The sequence below is a fragment of the Heterodontus francisci genome, chromosome 9 (genome assembly GCF_036365525.1).
Source record: "Heterodontus francisci isolate sHetFra1 chromosome 9, sHetFra1.hap1, whole genome shotgun sequence".
Taxonomy (NCBI): domain Eukaryota; kingdom Metazoa; phylum Chordata; class Chondrichthyes; order Heterodontiformes; family Heterodontidae; genus Heterodontus; species Heterodontus francisci.
The window spans coordinates 61,340,806-61,356,242 of record NC_090379.1 but is presented as its reverse complement, the minus strand read 5'-3'; the positions used below and the strand labels follow the sequence as shown (position 1 = coordinate 61,356,242).

The 15,437-nt window shown below is 42.6% G+C and overlaps 3 protein-coding genes across 10 annotated transcripts in view; 1 reads left to right on the top strand and 2 right to left on the bottom strand.

The window, feature by feature from the left end:
* kiaa0586 (KIAA0586 ortholog) overlaps positions 1–2,939 on the bottom strand; it is a 654,782-nt gene extending 651,843 nt beyond the window's left edge. For 3 of the 4 annotated variants that reach the window (XM_068039229.1, XM_068039231.1, XM_068039232.1), the window contains exon 1: positions 2,181–2,939. In XM_068039229.1, the coding sequence (XP_067895330.1) occupies positions 2,181–2,391 (211 nt within the window). In that variant the 5' untranslated portion in view covers positions 2,392–2,939. The remainder of the gene's footprint in view (positions 1–2,180) is intronic. The other variant, XM_068039230.1, reaches the window with a different exon arrangement.
* Positions 2,937–15,051, top strand: timm9 (translocase of inner mitochondrial membrane 9 homolog). 5 transcript variants are annotated; one of them, XM_068039238.1, is made up of 5 exons: positions 3,152–3,241; positions 4,354–4,442; positions 12,184–12,258; positions 12,374–12,469; positions 14,473–15,051. In XM_068039238.1, the coding sequence occupies exons 3-5, from the start codon at positions 12,223–12,225 to the stop codon at positions 14,608–14,610; spliced, it is 270 nt and encodes an 89-aa protein (XP_067895339.1). In that variant the 5' UTR covers positions 3,152–3,241; positions 4,354–4,442; positions 12,184–12,222; the 3' UTR covers positions 14,611–15,051. The 5 variants fall into 5 exon arrangements, with proteins under 5 accessions (XP_067895338.1, XP_067895339.1, XP_067895341.1 ...); XM_068039237.1 differs by lacking the exons at positions 3,152–3,241; positions 4,354–4,442 and adding an exon at positions 2,937–3,145; XM_068039240.1 differs by lacking the exon at positions 4,354–4,442 and having other exon boundaries at positions 12,190–12,258.
* The window catches only part of LOC137373818 (mitochondrial import receptor subunit TOM20 homolog), a 23,011-nt gene continuing 19,833 nt past the window's right edge, over positions 12,260–15,437 (bottom strand). Inside the window, exon 5 of the mRNA XM_068039235.1 lies at positions 12,260–14,983. Coding sequence (XP_067895336.1) covers positions 14,930–14,983 — 54 coding nt within the window. The 3' untranslated portion in view covers positions 12,260–14,929. The remainder of the gene's footprint in view (positions 14,984–15,437) is intronic.

Genomic DNA, 15,437 nt, shown 5'->3' with positions numbered 1-15,437 from the left:
AAAGCTAATAGAATGTTATGGTTTATAACGAGGGGAATTGAATACAACAGTAGGTAGGTTATGCTTCAGTTATACAGGGCATTGATGAGACCACATCTCGAATACTGTGTACAGTATTGGTCTCCTTATTTAAGGAAGGATGTAAATGCGTTAGAAGCAGTTCAGAGAAGGTTTACTTGACCAATACCTGGAATGGGCAGGTTGTCTTATGAGGGAAGTTGGATAGGCTAAGCTTGTATCCGCTGGAGTTTAGGAGAGTGACTTGATTGAAACATACAAGATCGTGAGGGGTCTTGACAAGGATGTGGAAAGGATGTTTTCCCCTTGTGGGATAATCTAGAATTAGGGGGTCACTATTTAAAAATAAGGGATCGCCCATTTAAGGCAGAGATGAGGAGAAATGTTTTCTCAGTGTTGAGAGTCTTTGGAACTCTCTTCCTCAAAAGGTGGTGGAAGCAGAGTCTTTAAATATCTTTAAGGCAGAGGTAGATAGATTCTTGATAAGCAAGGACGGGGGGGGGGGGGTGAAAGGATAATCGGGGGAGGCAGGAATGTGGGGTCGAGGTAACAATTAGATCAGCCATGATCGTACTGAATGACGGAGCAGGCTCCAAGGGCCGAGTGGTCTATTCCCGCTCCTACTTCGTACTTCACATGTATTTTGCTGCAATTGTGATTTTAAATTCGGAGGATAGTTATACCAAAAAAAACTGTAATGTCGACAGTGGCTCACTAGCTGTGACCAGTTTTACTATAACTACATGAAGCCCTGGTTAGCCCACGTCTGGAGGACTATGTACAGTTCTAGGCATCGCACATTAAAAAGGATACATTGGCCTTACAAAAACTGCAGTGCAGATTCACTAGAATGTTACCAAGGTTCTGGGGGTTAGATTATGAGAAGAGATTATATAAACAAGGCTTGGATTAAATGGAACATAAAAAGTTAACCGGTGATTTGATCAAAGTTTTTAGGATTTCGAAAGGAATTGGTAGTGTTAGAAGCTTTTATCACTGGTGGGGAAGTCTAGAACAAAGTGACATAAGCTTAAAATCAGAGCCATGTCATTCAGGAGAGATGTTAGAAAACATTTCTTCACACAAATAATGCTAGAAATATGGAACTCTCTTCCACAAAAAGCAGTAGATGTTAGCTCAATTAATAATTTTAAATCTGTGACTGATAGATTTTTGCTAGCCAAGGGCATTAAGGTATATAGAGGCAAGACAAGTCCATCTGCTGCCTGTGCCCTTTCTCACACCAGGTCTGTTCACCCATCATCACCTCTGAGCTCACTGACCTACTGTGGCTCCTGGTCAAGCAACGCTTCGATTTTAAAATTCTCATCCAGGTTTTCAAATCCCTCCCTGGCCTTGCCCCTCCCTATCTGTCTCATCTCTTCCAGCTTGACAATGCTCCTGTGAAGCAATTTGTGACGTTTTATTATATTAAAGGTGCTATATAAATGCAAGCCGTTTTTGTTTCCATGCACTAAAAAGCAAACTAGCTTCACTGTAAATCACCTTATATACCTTCAAAATTGAAGGGAGAAGAGGAAAAATGTAACGACACCTTTTAGATTTATTATATAGGATATCCAGTACAGAAATAAGCCATTCAGCCCAGTTAGTCCATACTGGCATCTATGCTCCACTTAAGCCTCCTCTCATCTTTTCTCATCTAACTCTATCAGCATAACCCTCTCTTCCCTTCTTCCTCATATGCTTATCTCGCCTCTCCTTCAATGCATCTGTACTATTTACTTCAACCACTCCCTGTGGTAGCGAATTCCACATTCGCACTTCTCTCCGGGTAAAGAAGTTTCTTCTGAACCCCCTATGATATCCTGAGTGTTTCTACTGTAACCACAAGTATTGATGTCTTTGGAGAGTAGTTGTTTAAAGCAATGAGCAAGAGCCCAAAAGTGTGGAGAAGCTATTAGTATAATCCATAATCATAACCCATGAGTGCTCCAGGTTGTAATTATGAATACATTAATTCAACATCGTCACGGCTCAAAGATCTCCTCAAACGTTCAACCTTCTTGCAAATAACTACAAATGTTTCCCTGTGCTGTTGGAAATTAATACACAATTATATGATTTTTTTTAAAGTTTAGCATTTTACCAAATTAAAGTCAAATTAACAGGTCGAACACGGGAGGAGAATGGACATTAACCTTTTGGAAATGCTCCTCCTGACACATCTGCATCAGATGCGAACATATCGCCCCGTGGTTTATTTACTGGCAGAGCGGGGGGGATGTAAAATGAATCCTCTGCACCATCAGAAGTAACTTTACGTAACTTTTGCACCGAAATTCGGACTCTGCTGGCAGTCCCTGGATGGCAGTCACCATCACCTTCCATCACATTTACCGGGAACTCCATTCGCCCCCTGCAGCTATAACCAGTTTCTTTTTGCTGACGGAGATGTGTTTGGGGCTCACCGGCGATCAGAAAGCAGTCACTCAGCCCAGTCCTGCCCGGCTCCGCAGTCAGCGTTTGTTTCCCGCTCCGCAAACACTACTTGGCAGAAGTTTCAAAACAATGAGCACAAGCTAACGGCCAGTCACCTGCACCTGGCCACCCATTTTGTTCTATCAGCAAAAACAAGTTTGAGTCCGGAATAAAAATGCGTTAACCGGTCCTGTCCATACTGACGATTCTAATTCCAGTGACAACCGTGTCCCCGGTACGGCACAGCCCACGCGGGGAACGAGCTTAACGGCGTCTCCAGGGACAATGGCAGAGCGGGCTCGGTCTGGCTGTGTACACCGACTACGGTCTAATTACGGCTCTGGATCTCCTGTTCGGGGCCGTTACTTCTACTCGAGACGAAACTTGGATGAAAATTCAAAAAACGGCTCGAGCCACATCCGGGTCCCACCGGACGGTTAATCTGGTGCTCACCGCCCCAACCAAAGCAAAACTATCCCGGGATTCCGAGCGGATGCTTTCGATCGTCCACCAATTATTGACATCTTTTTCTTTAAAAAAAAAATCTGGTTTAACCGAAAGCTGTTCCTTCAAGTTCTCTAATCAACGATCAGTGACTGTACAAAGTTTTTTTTTTAAATTTCGCTGCTGACGCTTGTGAATGTGCGAGTGGGAGCTAGGATTTGCAGCGGGAACACGGGCTCCGGTAAGTCATGGCTATAACAGTGGCTGCGCGAAAAATGGAGAACCCGGTCTGAGCAGCCGCCAACCGTTCCATGACAGCTAATCACAAGCTGGTCCGGTAGGAAAGGCTTCGATGTGTTTTTACTGACCGCAGCCATCGCTCAAACCCTTGAGGGGAGAATTTCGAGCAGCTGGAAGTAGGGCCGGCTGCTGCACAGGCGAGCGGCTCCTTTCGAGCTCAGTCTACGTTCCCACTTAACAGCCTCTTCTTCTGGTTATGGGGAACTGTGGGCACTGCTTGTGCGAAGGTTAGACACCAGCATGGACTGGATGGATTACACGGCGTTGCTATAACATTGCTCATCCAACAACAAAATGGAACCATGTGCAGTTTTATTTAGTTTCATTATTTTCCCAATCCAAGAAGAAATGTAATCCAAGTAGTTATAGGAGTCATTAACTTTCCTACCCGCTGCCTGTAATGATTCCACTCCTTTCTCCCAGTTTGTCTCGACTGGACCTTCTCAGATGAGGCACCTTCCATTCGAGCGTCTTTTTCCTCAGCTGAGGATTTCCCTCCACCGTGGTTGACTGGGCTTTTTCCTGTACTTCTGCCTCATTCCTTCTCATTTCTCCCACCCCACCAAGATTTGTGATAGGGTCCTGCATGTTCTAACTTTCCATCCCACCAGACTGTGCATTTGATAGATCACCTGGCAGTTCCACTACCTACAAAATGAGCCCACCACCAAGCACATCTTCCTGTCTCCTCTCAACATTGCAAAGGCTGTTTCCTCCATTGCACCCTGGTTCATTCTTGCATTACACCGACCACCTGCTCGCCTTCCCATGAAAGTGCTCATCCTGTAAAAAAGCAATTTACAAGTACTTAATATACTCTATTTGCTGCTCTTGGTACAGCCTTCTTTATATCAGTAAAACCATAGATTTGCTTTGTTGAACACCTTTCTCTGTTCCAAGCATCCTGTCACTTGCATTTTAATTCTCCATCCTACTCTGATCTGTCTTTAGCCTTTGACACTGTTCCAAAGAAAGAAATGTATAGAGCACCTTTCACAACCACCAGATGTCTCAAGACATTTTACAGGCAATTAAGTACTTTTGAAGCTTGAACAGCACCTCATCTTTCTATTCAGCCTTTTCCAGCTCTCGGGCCTTAATGTTGACTTTAACTTCAGACCTTAACTACAGCTCTTATTTTTTCCCCAGCAATTTGGAATGCATGTGCTGATATTCACAGGGGTAGGGTCAAGGAGCCAGTTGGTGCTTAAGGTGGGAGCCCTGTCAGAACACTACTGGTGAGCTGGTTGGCACAAAAGTTTGGTTGCTTCTGTTTTTCTTTCACCAGGCACCTTAGCCACTGCAGCCTACTTCGCTTTGTCTGTTTATGTTTCCCTTTCTGTCCCTCTTTTGCTGTTCACACTTGCTGCCACTGTTTTATTTTTCTCGTTCTGCTTCCTTTTGTCACCTGCTAATGATATTCCTGCCATTTAACCATCTTCTATTCTCCACCCAAGCACTTCATGGAGGTCCTTTATTTTCCCCATTTGCCTTCCCCCTGTTCCTTGTTAAATGTAATTCAGCTATCATATTACAATCCTTGGGTAGGGTCTTACCTGGAACATTGATTTCTGTTTCCCTGCAGATGTTGCTGAGTCTTTCAAGCTCTTTCAAATTTCCAGCATCTGCAGTTTTTTTGGTGCATTGCATGTTTACTTCAGAGATACTGGAACCTGTTGTCCTAGAATATAGTTAGCAGTTGTTAACACCTACAGAAAAGTTCTGGTGCAGCTTGGTATAATTAGGGAAACCAAACTGATACTCAGCTTAAGACATCGGAGCTATGAAATTCAAAAAGAGGCTGTAGAGCCAGCAATTGTTTATTCTAAGAGGCTGAATGGAGATACTATTCAATATCCAAAAGGGAATCAATAAATCCAGCCTCAGCTAGAGTATTACGTCCAATTCTGAGTGCCGCACTTAAGGAAAGACATGAGGGCATTGGAGGGAGTACAGAAGAGATTCACGAGAATGGTTCCAGGGATGAGGAACTTCAGTTATGAAGATAGATTGGAGAAGTTGGGACTGTTTTCCTTGGAGAAGTGAAGGCTGAGAAGTGATTTGATAGAGGTATTCAAAATTGAGTGATCTGGACAGAGTAGATAGAGAGAAACTGTTCCCACTTGTGAACGGATTGAGAACGAGAGGGCACAGATTTAAAATATTCAGTAAGAGAAGCAAAAGTGACATGAGGGAAAAACTTCACGCAGCAAGTGATTTAAGGTCTGGAATGCGCTGCCTGAGAGTGTGGTGGAGGCAGGTTCAATTACGAACATACGAATTAGGAGCAGGAGTCAGCCACTCGGCCCCTCGAGCCTGCTCCGCCATTCAGTAAGTTCATGGCTGAACTGATTACTCCACATTTCCACCTACCCCCGATAACCTTTCACCCCCCCGCCTTTCTTATCAAGAATCTATTTACCTCTACCTTAAAAATATTCAAAAGCTTTGCTTCCACCGCCTTTTGAGGAAGAGAATTCCAAAGACTTATGACCCTTTTTAAATTGGCGACCCTTTATTTTTGTGACCCCAGTTCTAGATTCTCCCACAAGGGGAAATATCCTTTCCACATCCACCCTTTCAAGACCCCTCAGGATCTTATATGTTTCAATCAAGTCGCCTCTTACTCTTCCAGCAGATCCAAGCCTAGCCTGTCCAACCTTTCCTCGTAAGACAGCCCGCCCATTCCAGCTATTAGTCGAGTAAACCTTCTCTGTACTGCCTCCAACGCATTTACATCCTTCCTTAAATAAGGAAACTAGTACTGTACACAGTACTCCAGATGTGATCTCACCAATGCTGAAGCATAACCTTCCTACTTTTGTATTCAATTTCCCTCGCGATAAACAATAACATTCTAATAGCTCTAATTACATGCTGTACCTGCATTCTAACCTTTTGTGATTCATGCACTAGGACACCCAGATCCCTCTGCATCTCAAAGCTCTGCAATCTCTCACCATTTAGATAATATGCTTCTTTTTTATTCTTCCTGTCAAAGTGGACAATTTCGTACTTTCCCACATTATACTCGGTTTGCCAGGTCTTTGCCCACTCACTTAACCTATCTATATCCCTTTGTAGCACCCTTATGTCCTCTTCACAAGTTACTTTCCTACCTATCTTTGTGTCAAGAAAAAATTTAGCAACCATACCTTCGGTCCCTTCATCTAAGTCATTTATATAAATTGTAAAAAGTTGAGGCCCCAGCACAGATCCCTGTGGCACACCACTCGTTTCATCTTGTCAACCAGAAAATGACCCATTTAGGCCTACTCTGTTTCCTGTTCGCTAGCCAATTATCTTCTTCTTTTCTTTTGGGCCTCCTTATCTCGAGAGACAATGGATACGCGCCTGGAGGTGGTCAGTGGTTTGTGAAGCAGCGCCTGGAGTGGCTATAAAGGCCAATTCTGGAGTGACAGGCTCTTCCACAGGTGCTGCAGAGAAATTTGTTTGTTGGGGCTGTTGCACAGTTGGCTCTCCCCTTGCGCCTCTGTCTTTTTTCCTGCCAACTACTAAGTCTCTTCGACTCGCCACAATTTAGCCCTGTCTTTATGGCTGCCCGCCAGCTCTGGCGAATGCTGGCAACTGACTCCCACGACTTGTGATCAATGTCACACGATTTCATGTCGCGTTTGCAGACGTCTTTATAACGGAGACATGGACGGCCGGTGGGTCTGATACCAGTGGCGAGCTCGCTGTACAATGTGTCTTTGGGGATCCTGCCATCTTCCATGCGGCTCACATGGCCAAGCCATCTCAAGCGCCGCTGACTCAGTAGTGTGTATAAGCTGGGGGTGTTGGCCGCTTCAAGGACTTCTGTGTTGGAGATATAGTCCTGCCACCTGATGCCAAGTATTCTCCGAAGGCAGCGAAGATGGAATGAATTGAGACGTCGCTCTTGGCTGGCATACGTTGTCCAGGCCTCGCTGCCGTAGAGCAAGGTACTGAGGACACAGGCCTGATACACTCGGACTTTTGTGTTCCGTGTCAGTGCGCCATTTTCCCACACTCTCTTGGCCAGTCTGGACATAGCAGTGGAAGCCTTACCCATGCGCTTGTTGATTTCTGCATCTAGAGACAGGTTACTGGTGATAGTTGAGCCTAGGTAGGTGAACTCTTGAACCACTTCCAGAGCGTGGTCGCCAATATTGATGGATGGAGCATTTCTGACATCCTGCCCCATGATGTTCGTTTTCTTGAGGCTGATGGTTAGGCCAAATTCATTGCAGGCAGACGCAAACCTGTCGATGAGACTCTGCAGGCATTCTTCAGTGTGAGATGTTAAAGCAGCATCGTCAGCAAAGAGGAGTTCTCTGATGAGGACTTTCCGTACTTTGGACTTCGCTCTTAGACGGGCAAGGTTGAACAACCTGCCCCCTGATCTTGTGTGGAGGAAAATTCCTTCTTCAGAGGATTTGAACGCATGTGAAAGCAGCAGGGAGAAGAAAATCCCAAAAAGTGTGGGTGCGAGAAAACAGCCCTGTTTCACACCACTCAGGATAGGAAAGGGCTCTGATGAGGAGCCACCATGTTGAATTGTGCCTTTCATATTGTCATGGAATGAGGTGATGATACTTAGTAGCTTTGGTGGACATCCGATCTTTTCTAGTAGTCTGAAGAGACCACGTCTGCTGACAAGGTCAAAGGCTTTGGTGAGATCAATGAAAGCAATGTAGAGGGGCATCTGTTGTTCACGGCATTTCTCCTGTATCTGACGAAGGGAGAACAGCATGTCAATAGTCGATCTCTCTGCACGAAAGCCACACCGTGCCTCAGGGTAGACGCGCTCGGCCAGCTTCTGGAGCCTGTTCAGAGCGACTCGAGCAAAGACTTTCCCCACTATGCTGAGCAGGGAGATTCCACGGTAGTTGTTGCAGTCACCGCGGTCACCTTTGTTTTTATAGAGGGTGATGATGTTGGCATCGCGCATGTCCTGGGGTACTGCTCCCTCGTCCCAGCACAGGCATAGCAGTTCATGTAGTGCTGAGAGTATAGCAGGTCTTTGCCCACTCACTTAACCTATCTATATCCCTTTGTAGCACCCTTATGTCCTCTTCACAAGTTACTTTCCTACCTATCTTTGTGTCAAGAGAAAATTTAGCAACCATACCTTCGGTCCCTTCATCTAAGTCATTTATATAAATTGTAAAAAGTTGAGGCCCCAGCACAGATCCCTGTGGCACACCACTCGTTTCATCTTGTCAACCAGAAAATGACCCATTTAGGCCTACTCTGTTTCCTGTTCGCTAGCCAATTATCTATCCATGTCAAAACATTACAAAGAACAAAGAAAGAACAAAGATAATTACAGCACAGGAACAGGCCCTTCGGCCCTCCAAGCCTGCGCCGATCCAGATCCTCTCTCTACACATGTCGCCTATTTTCTAAGGTTCTGTATCTCTTTTCTTCCTGCCCATTCATGTATCTGTCTAGATACATCTTAAAAGACTCCATCGTGCCCGCGTCTACCACCTCCGCTGGCAACGCGTTCCAGGTGCCCACCACCCTCTGCGTAAAGAACTTTCCACGCATATCCCCCCTAAACATTTCCCCTTTCACTTTGAACTCGTGTCCTCTCGTAATTGAAACCCCCACTCTGGGAAAAAGCCTCTTGCTGTCCACCCTGTCTATACCTCTCATGATTTTGTACACCTCAATCAGGTCCCCCCTCAACCTCCGTCTTTCTAATGAAAATAATCCTAATCTACTCAACCTCTCTTCATAGCTAGCGCCCTCCATACCAGGCAACATCCTGGTGAACCTCCTCTGCACCCTCTCCAAAGCATCCACATCCTTTTGATAATGTGGCGACCAGAACTGTACGCAGTATTCCAAATGTGGCCGAACCAAAGTCCTATACAACTGTAACATGACCTGCCAACTCTTGTACTCAATGCCCCGTCCGATGAAGGAAAGCATGCCGTATGCCTTCTTGACCACTCTATTTACCTGCGTTGCCACCTTCAGGGAACAGTGGACCTGAACACCCAAATCTACCCCCCTACACCAAGAGCTTTTATTTTCTGCCATAATCTTTGATGTGGCACCTTATCAAATGCATTCTGGAAATCCAAGTACAATACATCCACTGTTTCCCCTTTATCCACAGCACATGTAACTCCTCAAAGAACTCCAATAAATTGATTAAATATGATTTCCCTTTCACAGAACCACGTTGACTCCGCTTGATTACCTTGAATTTTTCTAAATGCCCTGCTATACATCTTTAATAATAGCTTCTAACATTTTCCCTAAGACAGATGTTAAGCTAACTGGCCTGTAGTTTCCAGGTTTCTGTCTCCTTTTTTGAATAAAGGAGTTATATTTGCTATTTTCCAATCTAACGGAAGCATTTGAAAGGGAATTAGACAGTTATATGAAAAGGAAGAATGTGCAGAGTTATGAGGAGCAGGCAGGGGAATGGGACTGAGGGAATTGCTCTTTCAGAGAGCCAGTGTAGACACAATGAGCCGAATGGCCTCCTACACTGTAAGAATTCGGTGAATTAGAGAACTGGGGATGAGTCTAAGCTAAATAGAGAGAGTACATGTACAGTTTAGACCCAATGTTTATGCAAAGGTGGTGAATTTGTGGAATTACCTTGTAGCATGGAGGCAAATAGTGTGGGGTAATATTAAGGGTGAATTAGAAAGGAAGGAAGGAGTCAATAAATGAAAGATTAATTTTTGGGACCGTCCAGATGGACTGCAAAGCCCTTCTTGGTCCTTTCCTATAGCTTACCAGTTACAATGCAAATTATTTTGATTTTTTTTTTAAAGAACCATATTGCATCAAATGTACAGCACAGAAATAGGCCATATGACCTAACTATTTTTTCTTTAATGGGAGGTGGGTACACTGGCAGCCCAGCATTTGTTGCCCAGCCCAAACTGAGTGCCTGGCTAGGCCATTTCAGAGGGCAGTTTAAGAGTCAGCCACATTGCTGTGGATCTGGAGTCATGTCAGGATGGCAGATTTCCTTCCCTAAAGGACATTAGTAAACCAGATGGATTTTTACAACAATTGATGATATTGGTATCATGAAATTGAGCCTAGCTTTCAATTCAAGATTTTTGTTAATTAATTGAATTTGTTAATTAAATTATTTTAAATTCTACCAGCTGCTGTGGTGAGATTTGAACCACTGTCCCCAGGGCATTAGCCTGTGCCTCTGGATTACTACTCCACCATCTCCCAGTGTTAATATTCACCATAAGCCTCCTTTCATCCTTCATATAACCCTATCAACATAACCTTCTATTCCTTTGTCCCTTGTCCTAATCTAGCTTCCCCTTAAATTCATATATGCTATTCACCTCAACTATTCTTTGTGGTAGTGAGCTCCACACTCTAGGTAAAGAAGTTTCTCCTTGCAAATTACCACTGCATCACCAACCTCCCTTTCCTGAACATGCTGCCTCCCAAATCTGTGCCGATCTTTCCCAGAGCTCCATGTTTGAATCCCTCCAATCAGGTTTCGAGTACCAAAACACCCCTCAAAGTCACAAATGACATCCTATTTGACCATGACAAAGATAAACTATCCCTCCTTGAGCTCTCTGCCGTCTTTGACATGGTTGACCGCAACATTCTCCTCCAACACCCCTCCAGTGACTTCTAGCTGGATGGGACTGCACTCGCCTGGTTCCATTATCTATCTAACCTTAGCCAGAGATCACCTATAATGGCTTCTCCTCCCATTTCTGCACCGTGACCCCCAAGGATCTATCCTTGGTCCTCTCCTATTTCCCAACTACATGCTGCCTTTTGACATTATTTGAAAACACATCACTTTTCAAATGTATGCTGACAATACCCAGCTTTACCTTACCAGCACTACCTCCCTTGACTTTGTTCGTAACTTTAGTGTCGTATTTGACCCCAAGATGAGCCTCAACACATATCTATGCCATTACAAAGACCATCTATTTTCAACTTGATAACATCCCCCTTCTCCTCCTCATCTCAGCTCATCTGCTGCTAAAACCCTTATTACGAACAAAGTGATTCAGCCTCACAGTTGCCACAGAGAGGGATGGAGTCGGTAGCTATGGAACGGAGTTTGTAGCAGGGACTAAAGACAATGTTTTCAGTCTCACCCTGATATTTTAATTGCAGAAAATTTCTGTTCATCCAGTACTGGATGTCAGACAAGCAGGCTAATAATTGCATGACTGCTGAATTGCATCCTTGCTGGTCTCTCACATTCAATGCCCCGTAAACTTGAAGTCATCCAAAACACTATTGCCAGTGTCCTAAATCACACCACGTTCCAATCATCCATCACCCCTGTGCTCGCTGACCTGCATTCGCTCATTAAGTGATGCCTTGATTTTATAATTCTCATCCTTGTTTACAAATTCCTACATGGCCTCACCCCTCCCCAATTCCAATCTCCTCTAGCTCCACAACAATCTCATTCTGACCTCTTCAGCATTCTCAATTTTATTTGCTCCACCTCTGGTAGCCATGACTTAAATTGCCTAGGCCCTAACCTCTGGGACTCCTCCCTAAACTTCTCTACCTCTCGTTCTTCTTTTAAGGTACTCCTTAAAACCTACCTCTTTGAACAAGCTTTGTTCAGTGTCCAATTTTGCTTTATAACACGCCTATGAAACACTTTTGGACATTTTGTTGTGTTCAAGGTGCTATATAAATGGAAGTGTTGTTGAATTCCCTCTTGGATTTGTTACTGACTGTGTTATATTTATGGCCCCCTACCGAGTAGAAACATTTTGTCTACCCTATCAAATCCTTTAATAATCATAAAAACCTCCATCAGGTCAACTCTTTTCTGAGGAAAGGGCCCCAGTCTGTTTTACTTTTCCTGATAGGTATTACCTTTCAGTTCTGATATCATCCTTATGAATCTGTTTTGCATTTTCTCAAGTGCCTCTATGTCCCTTTTATAATATGGAGATCAGAGCTAAGCACAGTGTGGTCTAAATACAGACTGAATTGTTCTTTTATTGCCAGATACAGTAATCCTTCCCAAGACCTAAAAGTATAGTTGTAATGGCACAATTATCAGAAACGGACCAGATAAAACAGGTAAATTTCATTTGTTACTTTAATATTGAAAGTTTGTAAACACATCTGAGTGTTACTACAGAAGGCAACACAGGATTTAATACCATAAACAATGCTCTTTTTTTTCCACATGCAGTTTAAAGAATTTCTGGGCACATACAACAAATTGACAGAGCACTGCTTTATGGATTGTGTGAAGGACTTCACAACCAGGGATGTGAGAACAGAAGAGGTATATCCTGTACTAATTGTGTTGATTTAAACTTCATTGAAAATACAATTGTTACTCAATGTGACTTCTACTCAACCATTATTATTTTGTGAAAGCACTAAAGTGTACCTTGCTGGGTTTGATTTAAAAAAAAAATACACATGTTCTCTAGTGTTCCCCACTTAGTAGACTTGGAAACAAAGCAACTTTATGTTTAGTTTAAACTCATTAATTTCAGATAATTCAGTTGAAATGTAGTGTTGTCATTTTGTGAGCCTTAAATGCTTCTCAAAATAATCTGAACATGATCTACAATGAAGTTGCAGTATATAGAATATGATATAGTACTCAAATGATGCATCAGCTTATTCTGGTGAGGAGGAGGATGAATGCTCCTTTCTAAAACTTTTGAATACAGTTGGAAAACAAAATCCAAATGAATATTTTTTCCCGTGAATTTTTATATTCACAAAGATTAAGAATGTCAGTGCTGAAATGGAATACCTTTTTCCATTCTGTGCACCATCATCAACCCTTTAAAATTCAAATGTAGCAGAAGCTCTTCGCTCTTCCACGTTGCTTTTTCATTCTAACCCGAGAGTCTTTTTCTTTTCTGCAAACCGCCCCCACCCCAACCAGCGACAGAAGGAGAATTTAAACTAGAACGTCTACTGGATCGATACTATAGAAATTCAAATGTTTTTAATTCATACCAATAGATGAGAAAGAAGCCATAATTTTCCTCCAGTTAACACTTCCAAAGCATTAGCAGGTCGTTCATCTTTTTGCTCTGTGGGATCTTAGTTATTAAGGGGCAGATGTAAAGTAACTAGAGAGCCCACCATGAATGTGAAATGCAACATAGTTCACAAACAAAAAAGTATATAAGAGTATATTATATCAATCACTGAAAATTGTATTTAAATAGGGAATGTTCAAACTTTTATAAAGTTAATTATTTTCCTGACAGTCACATGGTTTATCCAACTGCCACACAATTCCAAAATTTAAGCCATTACAAATCACCAGCTATCGTGATTTATTTGGGTAAAAAGTTACCTTTGACTCATGGTGGGTATATTTTAAATTAACAAATATCTTCTGTATTTCATTATCATAAGTGGTAGTGATTTCACTCCAGCCAGTTAATCAAAATCATTATTGGCACCAACCAAAGGCCAGACATCTTTTTTTATGACCCACACAAGAAATAGGCAAAGAGGAAGGAGAATCACTCTTGGGGGCCACCTATAAATAATGCAGATGGTGTCAGAATGGGATTGGCTAAACCTGGAAGTAGCTTGTCTCCTTCTTAGCTAATGATTGCAAGGAGGCTCAAAAAGGGAATCAGGAGAAATATCTCAATTTCTTCTTTTCCCTCACCCAAACCTGCATTTTACATACACTGACCTTTTCACCAGCATTTGCAAACAAATATCCCTGTGTGGTGTGTTAACTTGCTTGATTTGAATTGTCCACCTGGGCATGTTGTTCAAATATACTGTTCTGCAAACTGGCATGTGCTGGTATGAATACCTGTTGTGTATATTTTTGCATATGTAAACACACATTGTACATATGAAGGGCGGCGCAGTGGTTAGCACCGTAGCCTCACAGCTCCAGCGAGCTGGGTTCAATTCTGGGTACTGCCTGTGTGGAGTTTGCATGTTCTCCCTGTGTCTGCGTGGGTTTCCTCCCACATGCCAAAGACTTGCAGGTTGATAGGTAAATTGGCCATTATAAATTGTCCCTAGTATAGGTAGGTGGTAGGGAAATATAGAGACAGGTGGGGATGTGGTAGGAATATGGAATTAGTGTAGGATTAGTATAAATGGGTGGTTGATGGTCGGCACAGACTCGGTGGGCCGAAGGGTCTGTTTCAGTGCTGTATCTCTAAATAAAAAAAATAGAAGGGGAATACAAAGGTTTACTTTTACACTGGAAATGTGTACTGCAAGAAGCTGCACTTTCAGATTTACTAGTTTTGTTTGCAACATATTTTGTCATTTTTATTTTCAATGCAGGTAACCTGTTCAGAACATTGTCTACAAAAATATTTGAAGATGACCCAAAGAATATCAATGCGCTTTCAGGAATATCATATTCAACAAAATGAAGCTTTAGCAGCTAAAGCAGGACTGATTAGCCAACCTCGGATTTAAAAACGGACCAATTGAGAGTCAGGGCACAAATGGAGTGTAAAACACTGTTGCACTGGTAGAAGAATGGCCACAATTTTTAATGGCCAGAAAGCTGGTGCCTGTTAAGATGCAACTGAAATGAACATTCTTATAATCAAGTGAAGGTAGATGGAAACAGGAATTCATTATGTTTGATGGACCAAGGCTTCTGGTTTATTTTGAAAGTGAATGGTACACTTTTGAATTAGTTTGTAAACTTAAGTCTACAGTAATCACTGAGGTTAGAGTTCACAATGATGATGGAATAAACTTTGTTGGAGCTGAAGATAGTGGAAACCTTTTATTCAATGTCATCTTCGACCAAATTCTGTGCGTTCATACCTGCAAGAAAACGCTGATTGGTGGGGGAAGGTGGCAGGGAAAAGAAATTCACCATTAGAAACAATAAAATTATCAAGACTGGTACATGTATTCATTTCACTTTAATACTTCCGATAAAATGTTTAAGATATCCTGTTATAGATTTGGAAAGTTATAAGCTCTTTGGTTCAGTAATACATTTGCTTTTAAAACACAATCCTTTCATTCAACCAAGTGCACCAACAGCACAATAATATTTACTTCAATCTTCCCACAATTTGCCCATGAAGTATGTTGCCTCTTGTCATGATATTTTGCCAAATTTCTAAGTACCTTCCACTTGAGGAAATAGGTGGATTAAAACGTTATCAGTTGCCTCATTACAAGCACACTGACTAATCAAAATGTTACATAGCTATTAGTCATGGAGAAATCTTTCGTCTGAAGAGAGGTGATCTTGTATACAGCCAATCTCGTTTGTTCATGCT

Bases quoted from the DNA above. Each gene is read 5' to 3' on its own strand.
- timm9 (XM_068039237.1), top strand. From the start codon at position 12,223: ATGGCACAATTATCAGAAACGGACCAGATAAAACAG. The intron at 12,259-12,373 runs GTAAATTTCATT...TTCCACATGCAG, and splicing joins AAACGGACCAGATAAAACAG to TTTAAAGAATTTCTGGGCAC. The intron at 12,470-14,472 runs GTATATCCTGTA...TTTTCAATGCAG, and splicing joins GGGATGTGAGAACAGAAGAG to GTAACCTGTTCAGAACATTG.